The following is a 21,202-nucleotide window of genomic DNA, read 5'->3' as shown; positions in this document are numbered from 1 at the left end:
ATAAAAACAACTCTGAAAAAAAAAAGAAACAGGCTATTATTTTTTTTTTTATTATTATTATTATTGTTATTTCATTCACATAATTTTTGTCAGTTAAAACTATAACCAAAATGTAATTAACCATCTGTTAGCATCTCTTCAATATCCTTCATTAAATCTGCTGAACTTTCACCAATGTCTTTTTCAATTTTTTTTTGTATGACTGATTTTAAATGATCAGTTGATAATTCGATCTCAGAATGTTTTTGCTCTTCATTTGTTAAAGTTGGATTTTCATTTAGCACTTGCTTAGGCTCTCCCGAATTGTCAGATTTATCATTTTCTAATGATTTGCTTTGTAACGCATTTAGGTTAAATGGATTTTGGAAATTTTTCAAGTTTTCGGGAACTGGTAGTTTGGCAAATTCATCTCTCAATTGTCGATATTGTCGTTTTAAAACCATTGAGTTGAAAGAAATCGTTCTTCCACAACGTTCGCTAACTTGAGTTGAGCGGCTCAACTCATCAATCCAGTTTTCAATTTGTTGGCAAATTTCATTTCGTTTAAACCAAAAGTGGGTATAAATGACATCTTTAAAGCAAGGTGACGGATTCCGAATTTGCTCCAACATAGCCCATTTTACACAAGCTTGGTATATATTACTATTATATTCCCGCGATGAATGATTTCCACTTTGTGTTCCTCGTGATCTTTCGAAACCTGGTTCGTTAAAATATGGTTCACTCACTAAAATAAGAGATTGAATCGAAACAAGAACTTGCAAGAAGCTAGACGTTTGCGCATTCCATTTTTCTTCTGGTCTTCCATGCCATGTGTTTAAGATGCTAAGGCAAACTTTTCCATCATTATATAAATTTGGATTAAATCTTACAGAATGTCGTCCTGTAGTCTCTAAATTAATCATCATTGGTGAGTTAGGATAATCATGCGGGAAGTAGACATCAAATTCAAAACATCCATTTGCATATGGTGTCTCAAACGGCCCTGTTATAAGTACTTTCATTATATCTAAACGATCAGTATCACAGCGTACAAAAACAGAACTGCTGAATGAAAGTGGCAAACTTGTAGAAAGTGTAGTGGCTTCTTGAGCTAAACGTTTAACTCGTCCAGGATTTCCTCTTTCATTGCTCATTCTTACGTTCGATTCAAAATGGTGAGAGACTGTAAATCTGTAACCATTTTCTGATTCGGCTATCATTTCAAATGTATCTAAATAAGATATTATGGATAAATAATAATTAAAACAAAAAACAAATTTAATTGTCTCTATTGGCATTATAAAAACAAATTGCTCTTACCAAACTGTAATTTCTTCATAACTTCTAAATATTTTTCTTCCATAGTCGTATTATTAATTTGATATTCAACAGCAATAGATTGGGGTTCTTCTTTATTAAGATTGCTATTATCTGAATATGTTGCAGATTGAACTAAAGAAGTCGTCTCTTGAATGTCTGGAATTAATAAGGCTAGTCCTTCGTCATCACTCTCGTCTAGATTTATAGAAATTTTCTGTGATTGTCCTTTTAAATTAGATTTCTTGTTGATTCTGTAAATCACAAATTTAAAAAATATTATTTTTAATTCGTTTATTGTAAACAAATATTTAAAATAAACTTCTTACTTCAAACGGCTAGCATAAGTGTCAACACAAGATTTCATGTTGTAAAGTAAACTTGCTATTGAAGTTTTTGAATCATTTTCCTGCTTTGTAGTCAACAAGCTAATTAATTGTGGTGAAATGGATAGTGCTCGTAATAGTTGTAAAATCGCTCGATATAATGGAATGTGTCTGGTTATGTCAAGAACTGTTACAAAAAAAAAAAAAAATTGATTAAATAAATTTAAAATTTTTTTTTTAATATGATAGAAGGTCTTAAGCGCATTTTTGCGCAATTACTATTTGGTAAAAAAAAATGCAATCAGTCATTTCAATTCGAACCCCACTTTTAAGTGAGTTTCAAATTTCAAACTTCATAAAATTCAAATCAATCGAGATGCGGTATTCACTGCAAGATTGGTACTATTAGGCACAGACTTTTGAGTAACACTAGTGGAGGACGATTGTGCAAACTCATGAACGAGAAACAATATATTCACATGATTTTAATTGTTTGCATATGATATTCATCTTACCCGAGTCGTTCCTTAAGTAAGAACATAAAGCAGGAATGAGACAAGACTGTTGAACAAGATCTATAAATAGAGGTGGAAGATCACATGCTTCTAACGGTGACTCACGATAAGAGATGCAGTTTGACTCAGCGTTGGGAATTATGTCTCCAGGGTTGATGTAACTCGATAAAACCTATCGTAAATTGAAATCAAGCAATGAGCGTACAAAATTAAAAAAAGATTGAGTTATTTACCTGTAAAAGGACTGTGACAAAATCTTCCTCGCTTTTTTGCTTCATAAGCGCTTGTTCAACATTCCATGATTGTTGAGTAGATCCTGTTCCAAAACCTTAAAAATATGTCAATAGAACAGATCAAATCAATTTATTCGAATATGCTAACAAACCTGTGCCTTTGGCCCAATAAACGTGACTTTTGTCATCAGAAGTTTGTTCTTCGTTGAGCACCGTATAACTTTTCATCGAAGATGACTTTATAAGTTCAGGACCCGTGGCTAAATTAGAGTTATGATGTGTGAAGATGCTCAGACAATTTAAAACAAGATGACTTGCGCCAATTTCGCAAATCATTCGTCTCAATAAAACACCATCATCTGTTGAAAGTGGTGAACTGTCTAGTAATTGTCTTAAAACTTCAAATGGTAATGTTGGTAGCGATGAACTAAGTGTTAAACTATAAATATCATCTAAAATAAACAAATTTCATATTTTTTTAAATAATTTAATTTAAATAAAAAACCGTAATAAAAAATTACTTACTTCCTTCACCATCGCCAGTTACTCCAAGAATTAATCTTAAAAGACATTGTGCTCGAATTTTATCGCGTAATAATACTTCAGAATATGCTGGTAGTTTGAGAAAAAGTCCAAATGCAGCTAAAGAATGTTGAGGGACTGATGATATTACGTTTGCAATCTTGCACGAACTATCAATACCATCATCGACATCTTCATAAATCTCTTCATTTGGTTCAATTTTAATCCATTCCCCTTTGACCCATTCTCCAGGTAAATTTTTTTCCTTTTCACTAGATTTTTGAATACTTTTAGGTTGCTCTGGATAAACAGTTGGCAAGTAATGTGCTAACAAAGACAATCCTCCACGACTTGAGAATATTTGTAACGGAGAAGATAATGGATTAAAATCTGAAGCTTTCATAAGTTCAGACGTATCTTCTTCATTTGAATTAATTTTTGATTGAATTAAATTTAAATTAATGCATGGTGTGGACAATGAGATGCCATTTGATTTGAGCATATTCAAAATTTGAGCTATCGTCGTGTCGCTAGTAATTACGATATCTGCACAAGCGGTGTGCACAAATTGGATACTGTCAGGTAAGCATTTTGATTCTTCAGATTTCATTTTAAAGACATTAAAAATATCTTTAGTTTTTTGTGCATTTTCTTGATTTTTTAGTTCTTTAGATCGTTTATCTTTCGCTTGAACACCTGCAGCAACGCTCAAAAATTCCATTCCAAAATTCATTTGCATACCTAAATCCCACAAATCTTTTTTCTCAGTACGATTATCAAGCGGAAAATCTGAAGATTTTGTTGATATTCCTTCATTACTAACGAAAGATGGAAGCAAATTGTTATAAGCAGATATGCTATTTTGTAAAATTTCTTGGCATTTGGTATTGATACTAACATAAAACAATAAGTGATGTGAATTTGGTTTTTTTGAAGGGTGATTGCTAATGTATGTCATGTTTGAATCGTATTTCCTCAGAAGAGGTAAGTCGCTTCGCACACTGATTACCATTTTTTCGCTTTCGAGTAATATTTGAAGAACGAGACGTCTTGTGAATCCAGATATAGAATATTTCATATTACACGATAATGTTTTAAATAAATTTGATGGTTGAGTAGAACTTCCAGGACTTTGTTGATTAATATTGTAATTGTTTTTCTCAGTTGTACGAATAACTGATATCAAATTTGTTGTTAGTATGTCTTGATTTTTAGGATGGCAAGAAGTGAAATTTGATAAAAACTTTATAACCGTTTCTTCCAACTCCAAAAATGCCTGGATGTTAACGTCATCATTTAATATTGAGTTTTGTAGTTTATTATTGCACATTAAAGATAAAAGTGGTTCTATCCACATAGAACCTTCATATGATCCTAACCAGTCCCTCATGTGTCCTTCTTCAGCACAAACTTCACTCATAAAGTTTAATATGTCGGTGATCTTTTTAACATTAACCATAGGATATGTATTGTCGGTATGTAATGCCTTATTGGTATCAGTTTGACAAATTGATGAGCACAGCAACTCGTGATTCGATGATAGATGGCAAAATTCCAAAATTGCTGTTGTGAATAGATTAGGTAGACCCGAATTGATCAGTTGATATATAGTTAAGGGGGATTGACAAGCCATTGCAATTGTTTTCATTTGTGATGACGTTAGATTTAATGATGAAAGATTTTGTATAGTATGATTAGAAAGCCATTCTTCAGCATCATTACTACATTGTTTACTATCATCTGTCATCAATCGTTCATTTTCCTTTCTTTCATCACTCAGACATAATAATTTATTACCACTTAAATCATATCTTGGTACGAGAATACCTACTTTCTTCAAGATTATATTAAAAAACTCTGGTCTTATACAGCAAATTGAGCATAGCATAGAATCAATTGCAAGTTTCATTGGACTATTTTCAGAAATTCGTTCTGACCAACCAAAAAGCCTTTCAAATAACTCTACATTTATCAAATTTGCAAGATCTAATATTAAATTTGTTGCATACGCTTGCCATAAAATCGATGCAATACATTTTACGTATCCACTATTAGGATTGATATTTTTTAGTTGATTATTCAATTCCAAGTTCATTAACCAATCAATAATCATTTGAATTCGATCTCGTGAAAAACAATCAGATGTTGTGCATAATTGATAGAGTATATCGGAGACTGTCTCATTACATAATTTAAAGATGTGTGGAATACTTTCATTCAGTAGAATATTAATTAATTTTAAGCTTAGTTCTCTATTATACAATCCCAATTTTAAAAGGACAGTTTCCAAATTTTGAAGCAAAAAATTAGACATGGATGGAGCAATACTTAGAAGAGAACAACAAGATTCCATAAATCCATTGACTTCTGATGCGGATGCGATAACTAAATTTGAAATAGAATTATCGGTGTATGTGCCAACATTAAAACACTGTGCCAAAATTCTTAACCATCCAAAACTAATTTCAGACTGCGTTTCTTCTTCACTATTCATTTCGTTATTATTTGATGATAAATTTGATAGAGATGTTTTATCATTGAATATTGATGAACCCAGCACGGAAATCATTGATAATCCAATGGTTGAGCTGTCTTTTGGACGATATAGTCGTATTACAAGATGCGTAGCTATTTCAGCTTGAGGAAATTTAAGACGAATGCATGTCATACCAGATGTCATGATTGGTTGAGTCAATGGTATTAAATTCATACCATCACGTGAGATTTCAATTGACACAGCGGAAGGACATGAAGCGAGAGTTGATAAATGTGGTTGAAGTTGTATTTCTTTTAAAAGAACAGCAGTTGGCAGAGTTAATATTAAGTCTACATATGACTCATTAGGATAAAATAAATAACTCCATGCTGGACTTCTAGCTCTTCGATGTGACGATACTTGACCTTGGATTAAAACATCTGCAGGTTGAGCAGAAGGATTTTCAGAAGTTATTGTACAGTATGGTGCAAAATTTATCAAGCCTTCATCATATTTTAATGATCCAATAGATTTTTTAGTCGTTTGATTTGATATTGATTGGACACTTTGTGCTTTCGATAAATGTTGCATGATCATTGTAACCAAATTTGGATGAGTATTTAAAAGTGTACGGTTACTTCTCACTAAATTTTCTGCCAAAATTTTTATTCCACCCATTTCACAAAACACTTTGAGAGATTCATTTGTTTCAAGAATTTTCAGCATCAACCATAGAAAAGGTTCAGATAAGTATATTTTTGGCATTGCATGACGAACATTTGAGACAAATTTAATATAGTCAAATATTGGTTTTATCATCAGAGAAGGTTGAGATGCCAGTGTGTTCATATAAATTATCAATTGAAACAGTGCATCTTCAACATTCATTGGATCACTTAAAGATGCATTTTTTGATTCATTATACATTGGAGAATAAATGGAGCAAATTACAAGTAATGCGGTAGATGATGTGTTACAATGTGATAATGCACTGAGAAATCTTTTCATTGTTGGAAAATGTTGTAAAACTGTATCGGTAAATGTTGGCCAATTCTTTTTTATTGATTGTGCATTTGTTTGGTTTTGTTGTTCAGCTTTGATTTCATCTGTTTGACTTTCAGCATTTTCAACAAAATCAACGGATGTCATTGTTACGTCATAATCTGTCATTGACAGTGGAAGTTTTGTTCTTATAAAAATTGATGATAATTTTATTAAATTCATTAGGATTGTTGAATCAGTTACGGTTTTCGTTTGCGTGTTTTCAGCTCCTAATACTGTAGCAAAGAGGCTTCCGAAAACATTATTTGAATTGGAATTACCATCAGAACTCTTTTGACACTGAATTTTTTCAATGTTTGTAACAAAATGATAAATAAGATTTGAAACGCATTCAATTATGCTCATAGCAATGCTCAAGTCCGACTTTTGATATTGGTAATTCAAAAGTTCTTTAACTATTTGATTCTGTGCATCGATCGGGCCACATGATTTACTGATTGCACCATCAACTTGTACTAAAGAAAAGCATACTCGTAATAATGTTTCCTTTAATTCATCTCTCAATTGGCATTTCACTTGAAGACATGAAAATAACTCTTGAAGTAAGCGACAAACTGTTGGGCCTGCAAATGTTGATTGAATAGAGTTATTTTTATAGATTCCATTACAAAAACGTAGAATCATTTTTTCGAAATTTTCGTTTTTAATAATCAATAGTCCTATTTTCTTGTTATATCCTGCTGCTTCCCCTGTTCCATTAATTTGACTAAAATCATCTAATGGTTTACTGGAGATGGAATATATTAAACAAAGGAAGCCTAAGCACCAACCTCTTATTTTTAATGCTGGCCGAGTTGCTAACGCCTTTAAAAGTCCATTAACAGCTTTCTCACCGAATGGTATTTTTGACTGAAGATTACTGAAAATTATTTTTGGAAGGTCATTACTATCTCCATTCAGTGTTAGCCATAATTGCAAAACCTGTTCTAGATTTAACCATGAATCTTCAAGATGCAAATCAGTGAAAATGGTTTCAAAAACATCCATTAGCATGATATTTGTATCTGTCTTTTTCTGATACTCAACATTATTCCAAGCAGACAATGTTGATGCTGGCCATGGTGGTGTTTCAATAAAAACTGAATCAACCATTTCTTGTTGCGGAATATTTGTAATGAAATTTACAGACGATTTCATAATCAAACGCCTTAAATTAATTTCCGTGTTTGTATCCAATCCACATTCTAATCGCGAATCCATAGTACACGATACTTTGCATCTATTTAGTAATGAGTAAGCACTTTTCAATTGTGAATTTGATGAAGATGAATCCTTTTTAGCAAAACTAGTCTTAGATACTCCAGCAGATGTAAGTTTTTTTGATTGTTCTAAGATATCATCCAGAATATCTTCAATTCCATCTGTATCATCTTCTATAAGAGAAGGAAGCTGATATTTTGTATCTGTTTTAAAAACATCATAATTACAGAAATCTTTAAATATTGATGATGACTGACTTGATGTAGATGATGGAAACTCTGACATAAATCCTAATGCTTGCGCCAATGATATTTCATTTCCATTGTTTATGTCTACTTCCATAGTATCGGGATCAATATTTCCCATTAGTAGGGATTTGTAACTACGATCTGCTTCTAAAATATCCTGGAGTAAACAAGTTATTGCATGGACTGCCCAAGAATTTTGCTGATTTTCCCATACGGCTATCCTAACAAGTTGAAGTAACTGTTGAACTGTTATTATTGAGCTAAGTTGAACAGATATTTTGCATGCATTGACGAGTTTAGCAATTATTTTGCAGGTTAATAAAAACAGATCCATGTTACATGTAAAATCCATATTAAGAAGCAAACCTATTAATCCTCTAACGACAACCAACACATTTTGTCCTTTAATTGATTTAAGACCCTTATCAATTACATTTTCATTTGTCTGATCATCAATTTTATTGATTCCACTATTTGTTGATGGAGAGTTTAATGCTTTTGTTCCAGCATCAGTCACATTTTTTTTGAGAAAACTTTTTGGAAAAATGTAGTCATTGTCATTCGGAAGAAGTTTTTTTAGATGGTTCTTTAAATCTTGAGCTTTGTTAATAACTGAATCTAAATTTGATGTAGACGTAGAAAGCATACTTGGTGCATTTGCAATTTGTTCTGACATCATGTAAACTTTTTCAGCGATATTGTTTTGATTTGTGTTTGTTTGTTTATTTTGAATAAAACGTTTTTTGAATGAACGTGAAAATGATCTTGGATTGTTGTTTGTCACACACAGTCGAGCTTTTGCGATATCACCAGACATGAAGTCCCATCGAGGATTCAAATTGTCCTTCTTATCGTTGTTATCGTCCAAACATACAGACAAGAATAAAAGTAACCAACTCAGAAGTGTTAAGTCTGTATTTTTCCATAATTGAAGATGACTTTCATAGTCATTTGATAATGGCGCCAAGAGGTTTGCAATAGTTTTTAAAATTGCATCCAAAACTGTCGTTCTACAAGTGTTCAGTTGAATACTTTTTCTTCCCAAATATGTTAAAAGTATAAAAACTCTAAAAAATATATAAAAGATAAGAAATAAAATGATTAAATTGTTGCAACTTATGGTAATAGCGCTTTTTAATCTGCACAGAATAGATGTATTTTAATATCGTTATCATAGTCTTTAATCTCACACTGGTAAATTGGCATGATACTCCAGATTAAACTTTGCTTTTACATTAAAATTATTTTATACAGAAAAAACATAAATTACCTATCTTGAGGAAAGATTTCCGTGTTCTGAGATGAGAATAGAGATGTAAATATGTCTGCAAAAAAATTTCCCCACCAAGGTTTCACAGAATACGAGCACATTTTTACAATCATAGAACAAGTAGCAATGCGAACATGTGAGTCTCCATTGATTACTAATGTTCTGAAAAGTAAATTACACGTTTCTAGATCAAAAAAGAAGTGTAATATGGAAATACTTTGAGCATCGTATGTTGATACAAAATGAAGCAATAATTCAATTAAACATTCACTTAACACATGCAGCTTATCAGTTGATAAATGACTAAATGACATGTCCTCTAAAGATGCTTTTTGATCTTCATTAAGTGAGTTTTCAATGCGTTTGATGACATTTTTAACAACATTCAGTTGATTTTGAAACATCATGCATTCCTCATAAACATTCAACATTTTAACGTATTCAATATTATTATTTTCGTCACCATCCTTTAAACGATTCAAATAAGACTTCATATGTGACATATTTGAATTTTCAGTCTTAAGAAATGGTCTAAGAAGATCGGATAATTTACTGCTTGCCAAACAATATCGACAGTGTGTGTCTTCATATAAAGCTTTTAATACTTTCAGCTGATTTTGCAAGTAATTTTTTTTAATTGTAACAACTTTCATCACAGGATCGGCATAACTATCTTTATCAAGTATGACGTTATGTCCAAAGAAAGAAGCCATTGGTAATTTACATCTTGTAGCGGACATTCCGTACCGACCCATGAAGGTCATTCTTAAAAATCGACAAATTGGTGGAGGTTGCAAATCACTTAAAATTAACATTTTAAGGGCAATATCATTGCATAACGCAATACGAACACAATCACTTTCTTCGTCAAAGCACCAAACATCAATCGTTAATGATGCCAAATCGTTACAAGCTGGAACAACTATGTCGGTTAGCACAATAGGATTTCCAAAGTCTAATGTCACTTGTCTTCTAGCACCTGAATGCATTCTGTCGATTACAATCATTTGCTTTGCAGGCAAACTCAATAATTTATGCCACGCCAAAATGTTCAAACCATCGTCTAAATTTGAATTATCGATAAATTCACGTACTTTATCATCATAAACTGTGGATGCATTTTGAATATTAGATTCGTTATCTAATTTGTTATCAGATTCTTGTTGTTGCATCATCATAAACTCTTCATCTCCGGTAAATATAGGTACGTTACTTGTTGCCCCTGTCTTTATGTATGGTTCCTTATATTTGTTTTTCTTAATTTGTGAATAAAATATTTTATCGACCACATTTTTAGCTAAAGCATACGGTGACTCAATTTTTTTCTCTATCTCAGTATCATTATTAAATGAAATTTTTTCATTCGGTATTTTAATAATATGATCATTCCCAGCTAATTTCGATGTTCCGATATGAGGCGGTGTTTCAATCAAAATATCATCAATTATACTTGTAGCTTGTAAAGATATTGAATCCACATTTTCAATTCTTGTTGCTTCTGATGTTGAAGAACATGTAAAGTGCAATGGTTCCACTTCTAATAATCCTTTAATGTGATTATTTATACTTTTTTTTCGTAAATGAAACGGAATTCTTATTTCTGGATTATCTACAACACAAAAAGAAAAAAAGAGTATTTAGAATAAAAATTACAAATAATTTTACAAAGTTATACTTATAAGGTTTACAAAAAAGAAACATACCATGAGAACAAAAGTTCTTTAAATCACTAAATTGATTTTGTATTGGTTGTGATTGATGTCCATTAGCAACAGGTTTATGGACAAATACGTTACTATAAGAAATGTTGTTGTTAGTATTCCTTCCAAAAGATGGTAACTCAGTATCAAATAAATCAGATTCAAAAGGCATTCCATACAATCCAAATCGTGATTGTAATAATGAATTTAAAGTGTTTGTTCTTTTTGATACTTCATTTAAAATATCAACTAAAAGCTTCATTATTTCAACAGAAATTGGTCCTTGTGATTCATTAGTTGTTGTACCAGCAATTAATAATGTGAACCATTTCAGAGATCCAGCATGTTTAATTTTAATAATATTCGGAACTTTGGATAATATTGTATTTTTCAATGTTGTTTCAAAATTCAAGCAAGATTTTTGATCAATCATATTTCTTGCACCATTTTGAGTGGTAAATATAAGTTTTACCGCCTTTTTTGCCATGCTACGATTACTCGTCAGAATACAATTTTGTATTATTTCATTTAAATTTTTTTCAATTATTTCTACACAAAAACTTTGGTGAGAATTGATTTCAGCTAATAATTTTGGAATTCTATAACGCGCCAAATTTACACAAAGAATCCAATAGAGTATGTCCATCGCAAGGTTTTGCATTAATGAATTGCTCTTATTAATAGCTATTGAAATCAGATTTTTCATTAATATGTTTGACTCCAACATTGCAAGGCGTTGAATTCGTTCATTATTTACATTAGAAACTTCCCGTGTTGCTCTTATGGAAATTGATATTTCGTGAAGCCAATCGCAACCTAAAAAAAATAAAAAAATTATTTTTCAAGAATTTTAACCAATGTATGCTGCATACGTACAAAAATCGCCTCAAACAAAATTAACACTATCAAAATTTTGGGTTTGGTTCGGTTGCCCGCTGATCACTTGCCCACTGACATTTTTCCACTAGTCTTTTTCCCACTGGTACGTTTGCCCACTGGTACTTTTGCCCATTGATTTTTTTCCCCATTGATTTTTTGCCCACTGGTACGTTTGACCACTGGAAGTTTTGCCCACTGGTACTTTTCCCCACTGATTATTTTCCCACTAGCTTTTTGCCCATTCGTACGTTTGCCCACTCGTATTTTTCCCCACTGGTACGTTTGCCCACTGATTATATTCCTTCATAAGCAATGCGTTTGAAGCCCTGCAATGACTGGCTTCCTGACTAGACAAAAATTCTACGCAGGAAGCACTTTGAGACTTCGGGGTTTTTGCATTCAATAGCTCAAAATTCGTAGAGGTGGTAAACACTTTTGGTTTTATGGACTTCATTACCCTTAATTTTATTGTTTTTAGTGGTAACATCATTGATAAGTAAGTAAGAAAGTAAGTATCTCAACTGGATGTAATTATTATGAGTATAATGATTCTGGATCTTTTTTAAGGACATAGTGTGTCTGGAAGTTAACTAGATCTTATTATGTTGCACATTATGTGACTGGTTATTCTCTAGATCTTATTTTATGATCATGTTGTTGAATTATTATTTTCAATCGAATAAGATCCAGTGAGCATCCAGAATCATTATACTTATTTACTTACTTCCTTGGCAAAGGCGCACGAGGGCCCATTTCCGCATTTAGAGTTCGTCGGAAGCTGTATTCTGTCTTTAGTTAATTTCTGCCCGCTTCTGATTCCCAGCACTTTTGCATCGTTGCTCACACAGTAATCTCACGAGCTTATTAGTCTACCTCGAGAATCAATATACTCATAATAATTACATCCAGTTGAGATATTTACTTACTTACTTATCAATGATGTTAACATTAAAAACAATAAAGTTAAGGGTAATGAAGTCCATAAAACCAAAAGTGTTTACCACCTCTACGAATTTTGAGCTATTGAATGCTAAAACCCCGAAGTCTCAAAGTGCTTCCTGCGTAGAATTTTTGTCTAGTCAGGAAGCCAGCCATTGCAGGGCTTCAAACGCATTGCTTATGAAGGAATATAATCAGTGGGCAAACGTACCAGTGGGGAAAAATACGAGTGGGCAAACGTACGAATGGGCAAAAAGCTAGTGGGAAAATAATCAGTGGGGAAAAGTACCAGTGGGCAAAACTTCCAGTGGTCAAAAGTACCAGTGGGAAAAAGACTAGTGGAAAAATGTCAGTGGGCAAACAATCAGTGGGCAAGTGAATATGGGCAATCGACATAATCCCCAAAATTTTCTATGGTTTTCCGTTTAAAATACTAATGATAGTGTTGATAATGTTCATGACGTTTTACGTTTACTTTTAAAGTAGATTTTCAACTTACCCCTTGTTTTTGATTGTCCTTCTTTGGAAACATCCGTCATTGTTTTTAGATGAATTAAATAATTCCTTGCTTTTGATTTAAGAAGCTTTGGACTGATGAAAGTAACCGTACCACCTTGTTCATTTAGATCCATACATGCAGACAATTCGATCGGCCCTACAAGAATTTCAGCATTTCTAGCTTGTAAATATTCCTCAGATAATACTGGATTTTCAATTGTTGAGTTGTCATAAAAAGTACTTGTATGTATGTTTTCAGAATTTAAATTAAAATTTATATTATTGTCAACATCTATAGATGGTTCAATATTTTTTTGTTTATTGTTAGGTCCGGGTTTTCTTCGGCAACAAAGTCCAATAGACTTTTGCTTCAACAAAGTAACTTGTATAGCAGGTGGATTACTACAAGGCTGCAATATTGAAAACTTAAAGTCAATATGTCCTATTGATGATGGTTTTGGGAGACTTAATTCTATTAAATGTTCATCCCAAGTAGTTGCATCATTATGCAATCTCCAAGTTCTCGTCAAATGTGTATCTTCACTAGGACTCATATTCTGAGGATTTCTTCGTTTTGCTTGAAATATTTCGGTCCAACATCCTGGCACTTCAGCAGAGTATAAAGTAAGATTTTCATCAAATTGCGTCAAAGAATAAAGTAGTTTCAAATCATTTAGGTGTAAACTTTTTTGATTGGCAATTATTTCAATTTTAGATTTTTTTTCATATTCAATTCTTGAAAATATTTTAGATGTCGATGGTACAACTCGGCTATTTTTTTTTTCAATTGTTTCTAAAGAATTCATAATTTCATCGTCGAATTCGTCACCAGAATCGTTATCCAAATCATAAAAAGAATAAAAGTGCAATGTTCCATTTGAAGTTGATGCACATAAACGTTCGAGATTTTTGCAATAAACGCAAGAAATAAATTTTTCTCCTTGAACTTTTGCTTCAGATAAGGTATTTAATGTTTTAATTGACAAGACTTTAATTGAGCCATCTATGCAAGTTATTACAAAAGCATTTGAATCGGTTGGACATCCACTAAAAAAACGCTCATTAGTATCAAATTTTGGTAAGATGCAAAACTCTTTTGGTATTTGTTCATTGAAAAATAGTCGTTTTGACACAATTTCCTCTTTAATAAGTCCTTTATCATCTATTTCATAGATTAATACTTGAGATTGAACATTTTTATTATTTGATGCAACATTTGTTTCCATACAGTCCTTTTGATTCACAGATAAACATGATTTTAAAAAAACAATCATATAGTGATTATCACTTGATATTAAAATTTCTTTAATTTCATAATTATCATCTATATCAACTATTTCAATAGCTTGCATAGGAAAACAAACTAGTTCACTTTCAGATTTATTTTTTGTCAAAAATTCAGATGTTTGTACTAAATTCTGTTTGGAAATAATTGATGGACCATTTATTGCTAAAGATTTGACCGAATCTATCTCAGATGATTCATTTTTAGGAATAAAAGTCCAAGCATTGTCGTTTTTTGATCCTCCAGTCATCAGAGAGTCAGTTTTTTTAGCAATATTTTCTTTGCTATCCATGAATTTTAAAATATCATCAAATCCATCAAGTCTCTCTTCATATGTTGACTCTAGAATCGTAATTAACGATGACGATCCATTTTTACCATTTGCATGAGAATTTAATGATTCATTGTCGTTTCCATTTATCGTGGCAGTTTTATTCGATGATGAAGATTTATATGCTTCTGCTACAGCATAAGAAACCAAATAAAAATTTGACTTTTTTGTTAATGTTACTTCGAAAGCTTGCTTTTTACATTTTCCTATTTCATGACACTTTACACCTGCAACAATTCTTGTTCCACTAACCCTATTCGATTTGTTTTTTTCGAAATTTAACTCTTTTATCTTTGTAACTGTTTCTTTTTTAAAAGTGCACATGGCATATAAATCAATATGTACTTCATTTCCTTCATTACAACGCTGCATGATATTTTTCTCGCATGACTTTATATTAAAATAAGCACATTTTTCTAATTGTCGTTCTACGCTCCAAACACAAACATCTCCAGTTAGTGAGCTTCCCAAGCATATGATATCACAATCACCAAAGGACATAATATCAAAACCTGATATTTCAACAGCTGGGCTAGTGGCATATGTGACTGACAAAGGCACGTTTTGTGTATACTCGCCTATCATAAAATTGACAAATTAATAATTTAGTAGTGAAGTTCGCGATTAAGTGCAACGAAAGTGCATTTTCCTTGTAATAGAAAGTAAAGTAAGTGCTAAACAGTCGGTTGAACGGAAATTTACGATTTTTTAGGAAAATGCGCTTAATACACTTTTTGTTAATTATTTGATTTATATATACCTTTTAGGAAAACACATTCGGGGGAGTGTCGCTCGTGTTCTGACCAAGGCTCATCTGTTTTTTCCCAGCACACTAAGCAGACAGAACATGTGAAACACATTGCTCGATCATCTCCGGTTTCACTAGATTGATGATAAAATCCAGCTTGAGCCATTTGATCGGGCAATGCAAATTTGTAATCCATATGAGGCCAAGAATCGAATGTTTTTCGTCGTGCCGCTTCTGAATACATATGAAATCTTTGAATTTGATCGTTTTCAATTGCTCTTCCCCCAATAATGAGGTCAGTCAATCTTTCATTGATAGCTGATGCGATGCTTAAAGCAGGTATGTGCTTTTGAAGGCTTTTTAGCTCCATAACTATTGTGCTAGCAACAACTTTCAAGCTTGAATGTGGTAGCTCTAAGCATATAGTGTCCCACTAGAAAAATTAATAAAAATTAATAATTTAATTTCTAACTTTGATGGTTTATTTTACCTTTTGAGCCTTTATTCCTTTTTTTCCTTTTTTCTGAGCCTCACTTATTCTAGTTAAAAGATAACAAGAGGAAAATTTACAATAAATGGTCGTTGTATTAAAGTAATAGAATGTACTAAAATAACTATAAAAACAGAAACACAATAACCGCCCTTGGCTGGAATTTACAGGGAAAGTGTGACCAGGAGCTCCAAAAACTACTTGGCGCTGAACATTGATGAAAGGATTTCAGCTTAAAATACGGCCGGGCACATTATACAAACAAGGTAGCAGAACCAGCAAAGGAATCAGATGGAAAGCCTTTTGGTATAAGCTCCACTTAGGAAAAAGGTTAGTAAAGTAATACCAATATGGCATAAGCATAAAAATGAATTGAGAATTTTTGAAGATTTGTTTTTGCTAGTAGAGTTTTAAGCTCATTTTTTGAAACTTTTCTTAATACCCTGAATTTACGTTATAAGCCACTACCCGTTACTAAGCCACTAGCGTAAAGAACTTTAATTCTGGAAAAATTGTGTATCCGTAAATAGGCCACTATCAAAAGTCATTTATTAAACTAGATAAAATAATTTTTCCGATTTTAAATGACATATTCGGATATTAACAACAAGTAAGGGCTAGAAGAAATTGATTATTTTCTAGATTTCCATGAAAATTTTCGATTTTTCTTCATTTGTTTACATTTCTCACTACTCGTTATTAATAACTTATAACGTAAATTCTAAATAAATAAATAAATAAAATTTTAAATTTAATAATATTGTTGCATATTAAAATCCATTTCTTCATGACAAGTTATCTGACTAAATTAAAAAAAAATTACAAAAGTCCTCGTGTTCGAGGGACTTAAGCGAATTTTTGTCACTTCCAGACCTAATAAACAAGAATTAAAGTAACTTTTGGACCTAAAAAACAAGATCCAGGTCACTTTCAGACCCATAAAATAAGATCCAGTATAACTTGTTTTTGTGGGTCCGGAAGTGACCTGGATCTTGGTTTTGTGGGTCTGGAAGTGACCTGGATCTTACTGGATCTTGTTTTTGTGAGTCTGGAAGTTATATGGATTCTACTGGATCTGTTTCTTTGGTAGAAAAACTAATATCTATTATTTTCATTTTATCAATTACTGATCGCTGGGACAAAAATGCGCTTAAGTCCCTCGATCAATAACACGAGGACTTTTGTAATTTTTTTTTTTACAAATCTTAGAAAATTTAATTAATTACTCAATTTTGCATTGCTAATATCGTCTTAAGTATTTCTAATACTCGATTAAGATTCATTTTTGTGGATTTAAAGCGTTGAAAACACTTAGGTAAGCTAGGAATTACAAAAAATCCGTCACTCGATTAAAATTTTTACGTACGTAAAAACGTAAGAAAAACGTAAGGTTTCAAATTTATTAATTTAATTAAGACATAAGAGCATCAAATGCAATCGTTTTCCATTTCATCAGCACTAATTGATAACATGCTTAAATTTCGAATTGTAAATATTAGTAATTAATGATATTTTTAGGAAATTAAAAACGACAAGTTGAGAAATATTGCACATCGAAATTTTTCAGTTCCGTTTACTCATGGATTTGCTCAAAAGTGTCTAATTTTGAAAAAAAAAATTCAATAATGCGCTTAAAAGATAATTTTTAAGAATTCCATGAAAAAATTACGACTCGTTTTTTTATCGAGTAATTTAAGCGCACTTTTGTACCCTGAATTTACGTTATAAGCCAGTGAATTATCGGAACAAAAAAGTTTTCAAAATCGCAAAAAAAAGGCTTAATAACGAGTAGTGGCTTAGTAAAGAAATGTAAACAAATGAAGTACAATCGAAAATTTTCATGGAAATCTTAAAAATTAGTAATTTTATTTAGTACTAACTGATGGACAATGTCCAAATATGGAGTCCATATTAAAATAACGATTTTCAGAAATTCGAAACTTAATTTTTTTGAATTTCTAAAAATCGTTGTTTAAATATGGACTCCATTTTTACGAATGACTCATTTTTGCGAAAAAATTTTTTTTCATACACCTAAATTTAGTATCAATTTCAAATTTTGAACTAACAAAATTTTATGGATAAATTTCATTGTAAAAAAGTTCAAAAATAAACAAATATGACATTTAATAAAATGTAATGATTCATTTTTGATTGTTTTTCAACAAAATTTTATAAGTCAGAATGCGTTTTTTCCTTACCCTGAATTTACGTTATAAGCCACTACCCGTTACTAAGCCACTGGCTTAGTAAAGAAATTTGACTCAGGAAAAATTCTGTATCCGTTAATAAGCCACTACCAAAAAGTCATCAATTAAACTAGATAAAATAAATTTTCCGATTTTAAATGACATATTCGATTAAAAACAAACTATAAGGGACTAGAAGAAATTAATAATTTTTAAGATTTCCATGAAAATTTTCGTTTTTTCTTCATTTGTTTACATTTTTTTACTCAGCAATTACTCGTTATTAGGCCTTTTTTACGATTTTGAAAACTTTTTTCTTCCGATAAGCCACTGGCTCATAACGTAAATTCAGGGTAACGGTTTTTCTTTTTTGTATGAAAAGAAATTTTTCGCAAAAATGAGCATTTCGTAAAATTAAGAGTTCGTTAAAATGAGGTTTCGAATTTATGAAAATCGTTGTTTTAATATGGACTCCAAATATAATAACCAAGCTAGTTTAAATATTGGCATTTTGGTAGTGGTTTATTAACGGATACAAAAATTTTTCCATAGCCAAATTTCTTTACTACCCTGAATTTACGTTATAAGCCACTACCCGTTACTAAGCCACTGGCTTAGTAAAGAAATTTGACTGAAAAAAACTTTTGGATTCGTTAATAAGCCACTATCAAAATGCCATTAATTAAACTAGATAAAATAATTTAATTTTTTTCAAATGATATATTTAGACATTAACAATCAGTTAGGACTAGAAAACACTTAATAATTTTTAAAATTTCCATGAAAATTTTGAATTTTCTTCATTTGTTTACATTTCTTTACTAAGCCACTACTAGTTATTAAGCCTTTTTTTGAGATTTTGAAAACTTTTTTCTTCCGATAAGCCACTGGCTTATAACGTAAATACAGGGTAAGCCATGAAATCTACTGGCATATTGATTGTTTAGATTTTTCAAAGGCTTTTGACTGTGTTAACGTTATTTTACTCATCAATAAGATTAAGGAACTTGAATTAGGTACATCATTTTTAAATTTAATTAAATTAAATTATAAATAAAACCTTAAAAACAGAAAAAAACAAATCAGTAAAGATGTGCTGAATAAAGATGGAACACCACATTGAAGCGTATTGTCAGGAGAGTATATTGAAAAAAAAAAATACAATTACAGCAGGCTAATGAAAGACATCAAACAAGAAATCGAGAAAACTTTCTAGTTCCGTATTATCAAATGCAACCTTAATAATTAAGACTTCTATGATAGAACACTCAATCTTTTTAATCTATTTCCAATATCTTTAAAGAACGAATTTTCTCTTAATTTATTCAAGTCTAGAGGGCACTTTAAGAATCACTTTGTGCGGTGAATAATCTGATACATACGAATAAACTAAATAAAAAAAATTCAAGTTCTTCACAACCCACAAAACAAGATCCAGCTAGGTTTAAGTCACTATACAACAGAGTTGCGATGACAGGTGGACTGTTTCTGTTGACCTGTGACTGATTGCAAATCTGCTATACAACAAATTCATTCATTTATCGTTTATCCGAAAGAGTCTTGATAGCTTACTAGACAAGGTATAGGTCACGAGATTTAGATGCTTCAGTTTTTAAAGTAAGACAGTTGAATTACGAAAACAATCAAAGGTGATAGAATGGATTAAGAATAGTATTGTTAGAATCAGGGTTAGAATGAGAATAGATAAGACGTAAATTCATTGCGGAGAACTTTTATGAAATGTACACACAATATTCTTTGAAAGAATTTTATGTACTGTATGACTAAGCTCATAAATATATTTATTTTTAATCATTGTTAAGGATATTGTTAAACTTAGAGCAAGAATGACCAATAATAATAAAATTAAATTTTTAATTTACTTACTTTTGGACCAGCTCATTGATAATATCAGCTGAATTTTCAACTCCTTGTTGCTCTAAAGATACTAAACTGTTGTATAAAAGAACTGCCTCTGATAGTAATACCTCGACTTTGATAATATTATCCGTACTACATATAGGAGTCTGAAGAATAGTTTCTAATAACAATACACTCGTTGGGTATACACTACGCATTCCCATATTTTTATCATTCCAAAATAATATTTTATCGTGTTCAATTAGGTATCTTCCATTTATTGGTTTATTGGTTTCTATAAAAGAAATTCACTAGATAAGAACAAATTTAAATTAATAATAATGAAAAATTAATTACCAATATTTATTTGTTGCAATATTACTCCAGAATTTATGTCCAAAATCACAATGGAGTGATTCGTAATTATTAGCATTACGTTTAAATTTGGATGGAATATAATTTTATGAGCTTTTTTACATGATTCTACCGATAAATATCCATCTTCTTTCAGAAAATCTTTATTTTCTTTGCCTTTTTCCATGCTTCTGTAAATTCTTCCTTACTTAATCAGTTTTTCATTGCTGTTACCTTTCACAATACAAAAAGAAATTGACGCCAAAATCTTAGCGTGTGTCTCTTTTTTGAAAAACAAATTAAACAATCTTTCAATAATGGAAAACAGTTATCGAAGAATAATTAATTTCTGATTTTATGAACTTTTTATAGGTACTTTTATCCTTTTTCTTTTTTTTTTTTAATGAAGAGTAAATGAAATTATTCAAAAATTATTGTTTCGTTATGCTTTAAGAAAATTTAATAGAAAAATTGTATACATTTAGGTTTTTTTGGCACGTACTGAAAAAAATTTAAATGAAAATTGGATGAATTATTATATTTAGATTATTTTTTATTTTAATATATACCTAGATTATTATTTTTCATTATTAATTCTTAATTATTCAAACGTCAATACTTTTTTTAAAAACGTCTACATTCGACCAATTACACTAAAATAGATAAATCTATTTTCGAGTTTTCAAAAAAATTTAGGGGGCTTGATATTTTTTAATGTGGTTTACACAGTTTGAACAACAAGAAATTGTAATGATATTTTTTAATGTGGTTTACACAG

At 31.1% G+C, this 21,202-nt stretch overlaps 1 protein-coding gene across 1 annotated transcript; it reads right to left on the bottom strand.

The window, feature by feature from the left end:
• Positions 1 to 34: 34 nt before the first annotated feature.
• On the bottom strand, positions 35 to 20,801 carry Bruce (BIR repeat containing ubiquitin-conjugating enzyme). Its single transcript, XM_070638070.1, has 14 exons — positions 20,428 to 20,801; positions 20,098 to 20,365; positions 16,022 to 16,070; positions 15,544 to 15,964; positions 13,169 to 15,361; positions 10,855 to 11,667; positions 9,152 to 10,760; positions 2,899 to 8,948; positions 2,526 to 2,825; positions 2,374 to 2,468; positions 2,141 to 2,312; positions 1,629 to 1,812; positions 1,303 to 1,553; positions 35 to 1,213 (listed from the first exon to the last, which is right to left on the bottom strand). Exons 1-14 carry the CDS (start codon positions 20,609 to 20,611, stop codon positions 117 to 119), a joined length of 13,686 nt encoding a protein of 4,561 aa, XP_070494171.1. The 5' UTR covers positions 20,612 to 20,801; the 3' UTR covers positions 35 to 116.
• Positions 20,802 to 21,202: the final 401 nt, after the last annotated feature.

This window comes from Chironomus tepperi, unplaced genomic scaffold, assembly GCF_022539635.2.
Source record: "Chironomus tepperi strain 1889 unplaced genomic scaffold, CSIRO-AGI_Ctep_v1 contig_170, whole genome shotgun sequence".
NCBI lineage: Eukaryota > Metazoa > Arthropoda > Insecta > Diptera > Chironomidae > Chironomus > Chironomus tepperi.
This window is presented reverse-complemented; position numbering and strand designations above follow the sequence as displayed.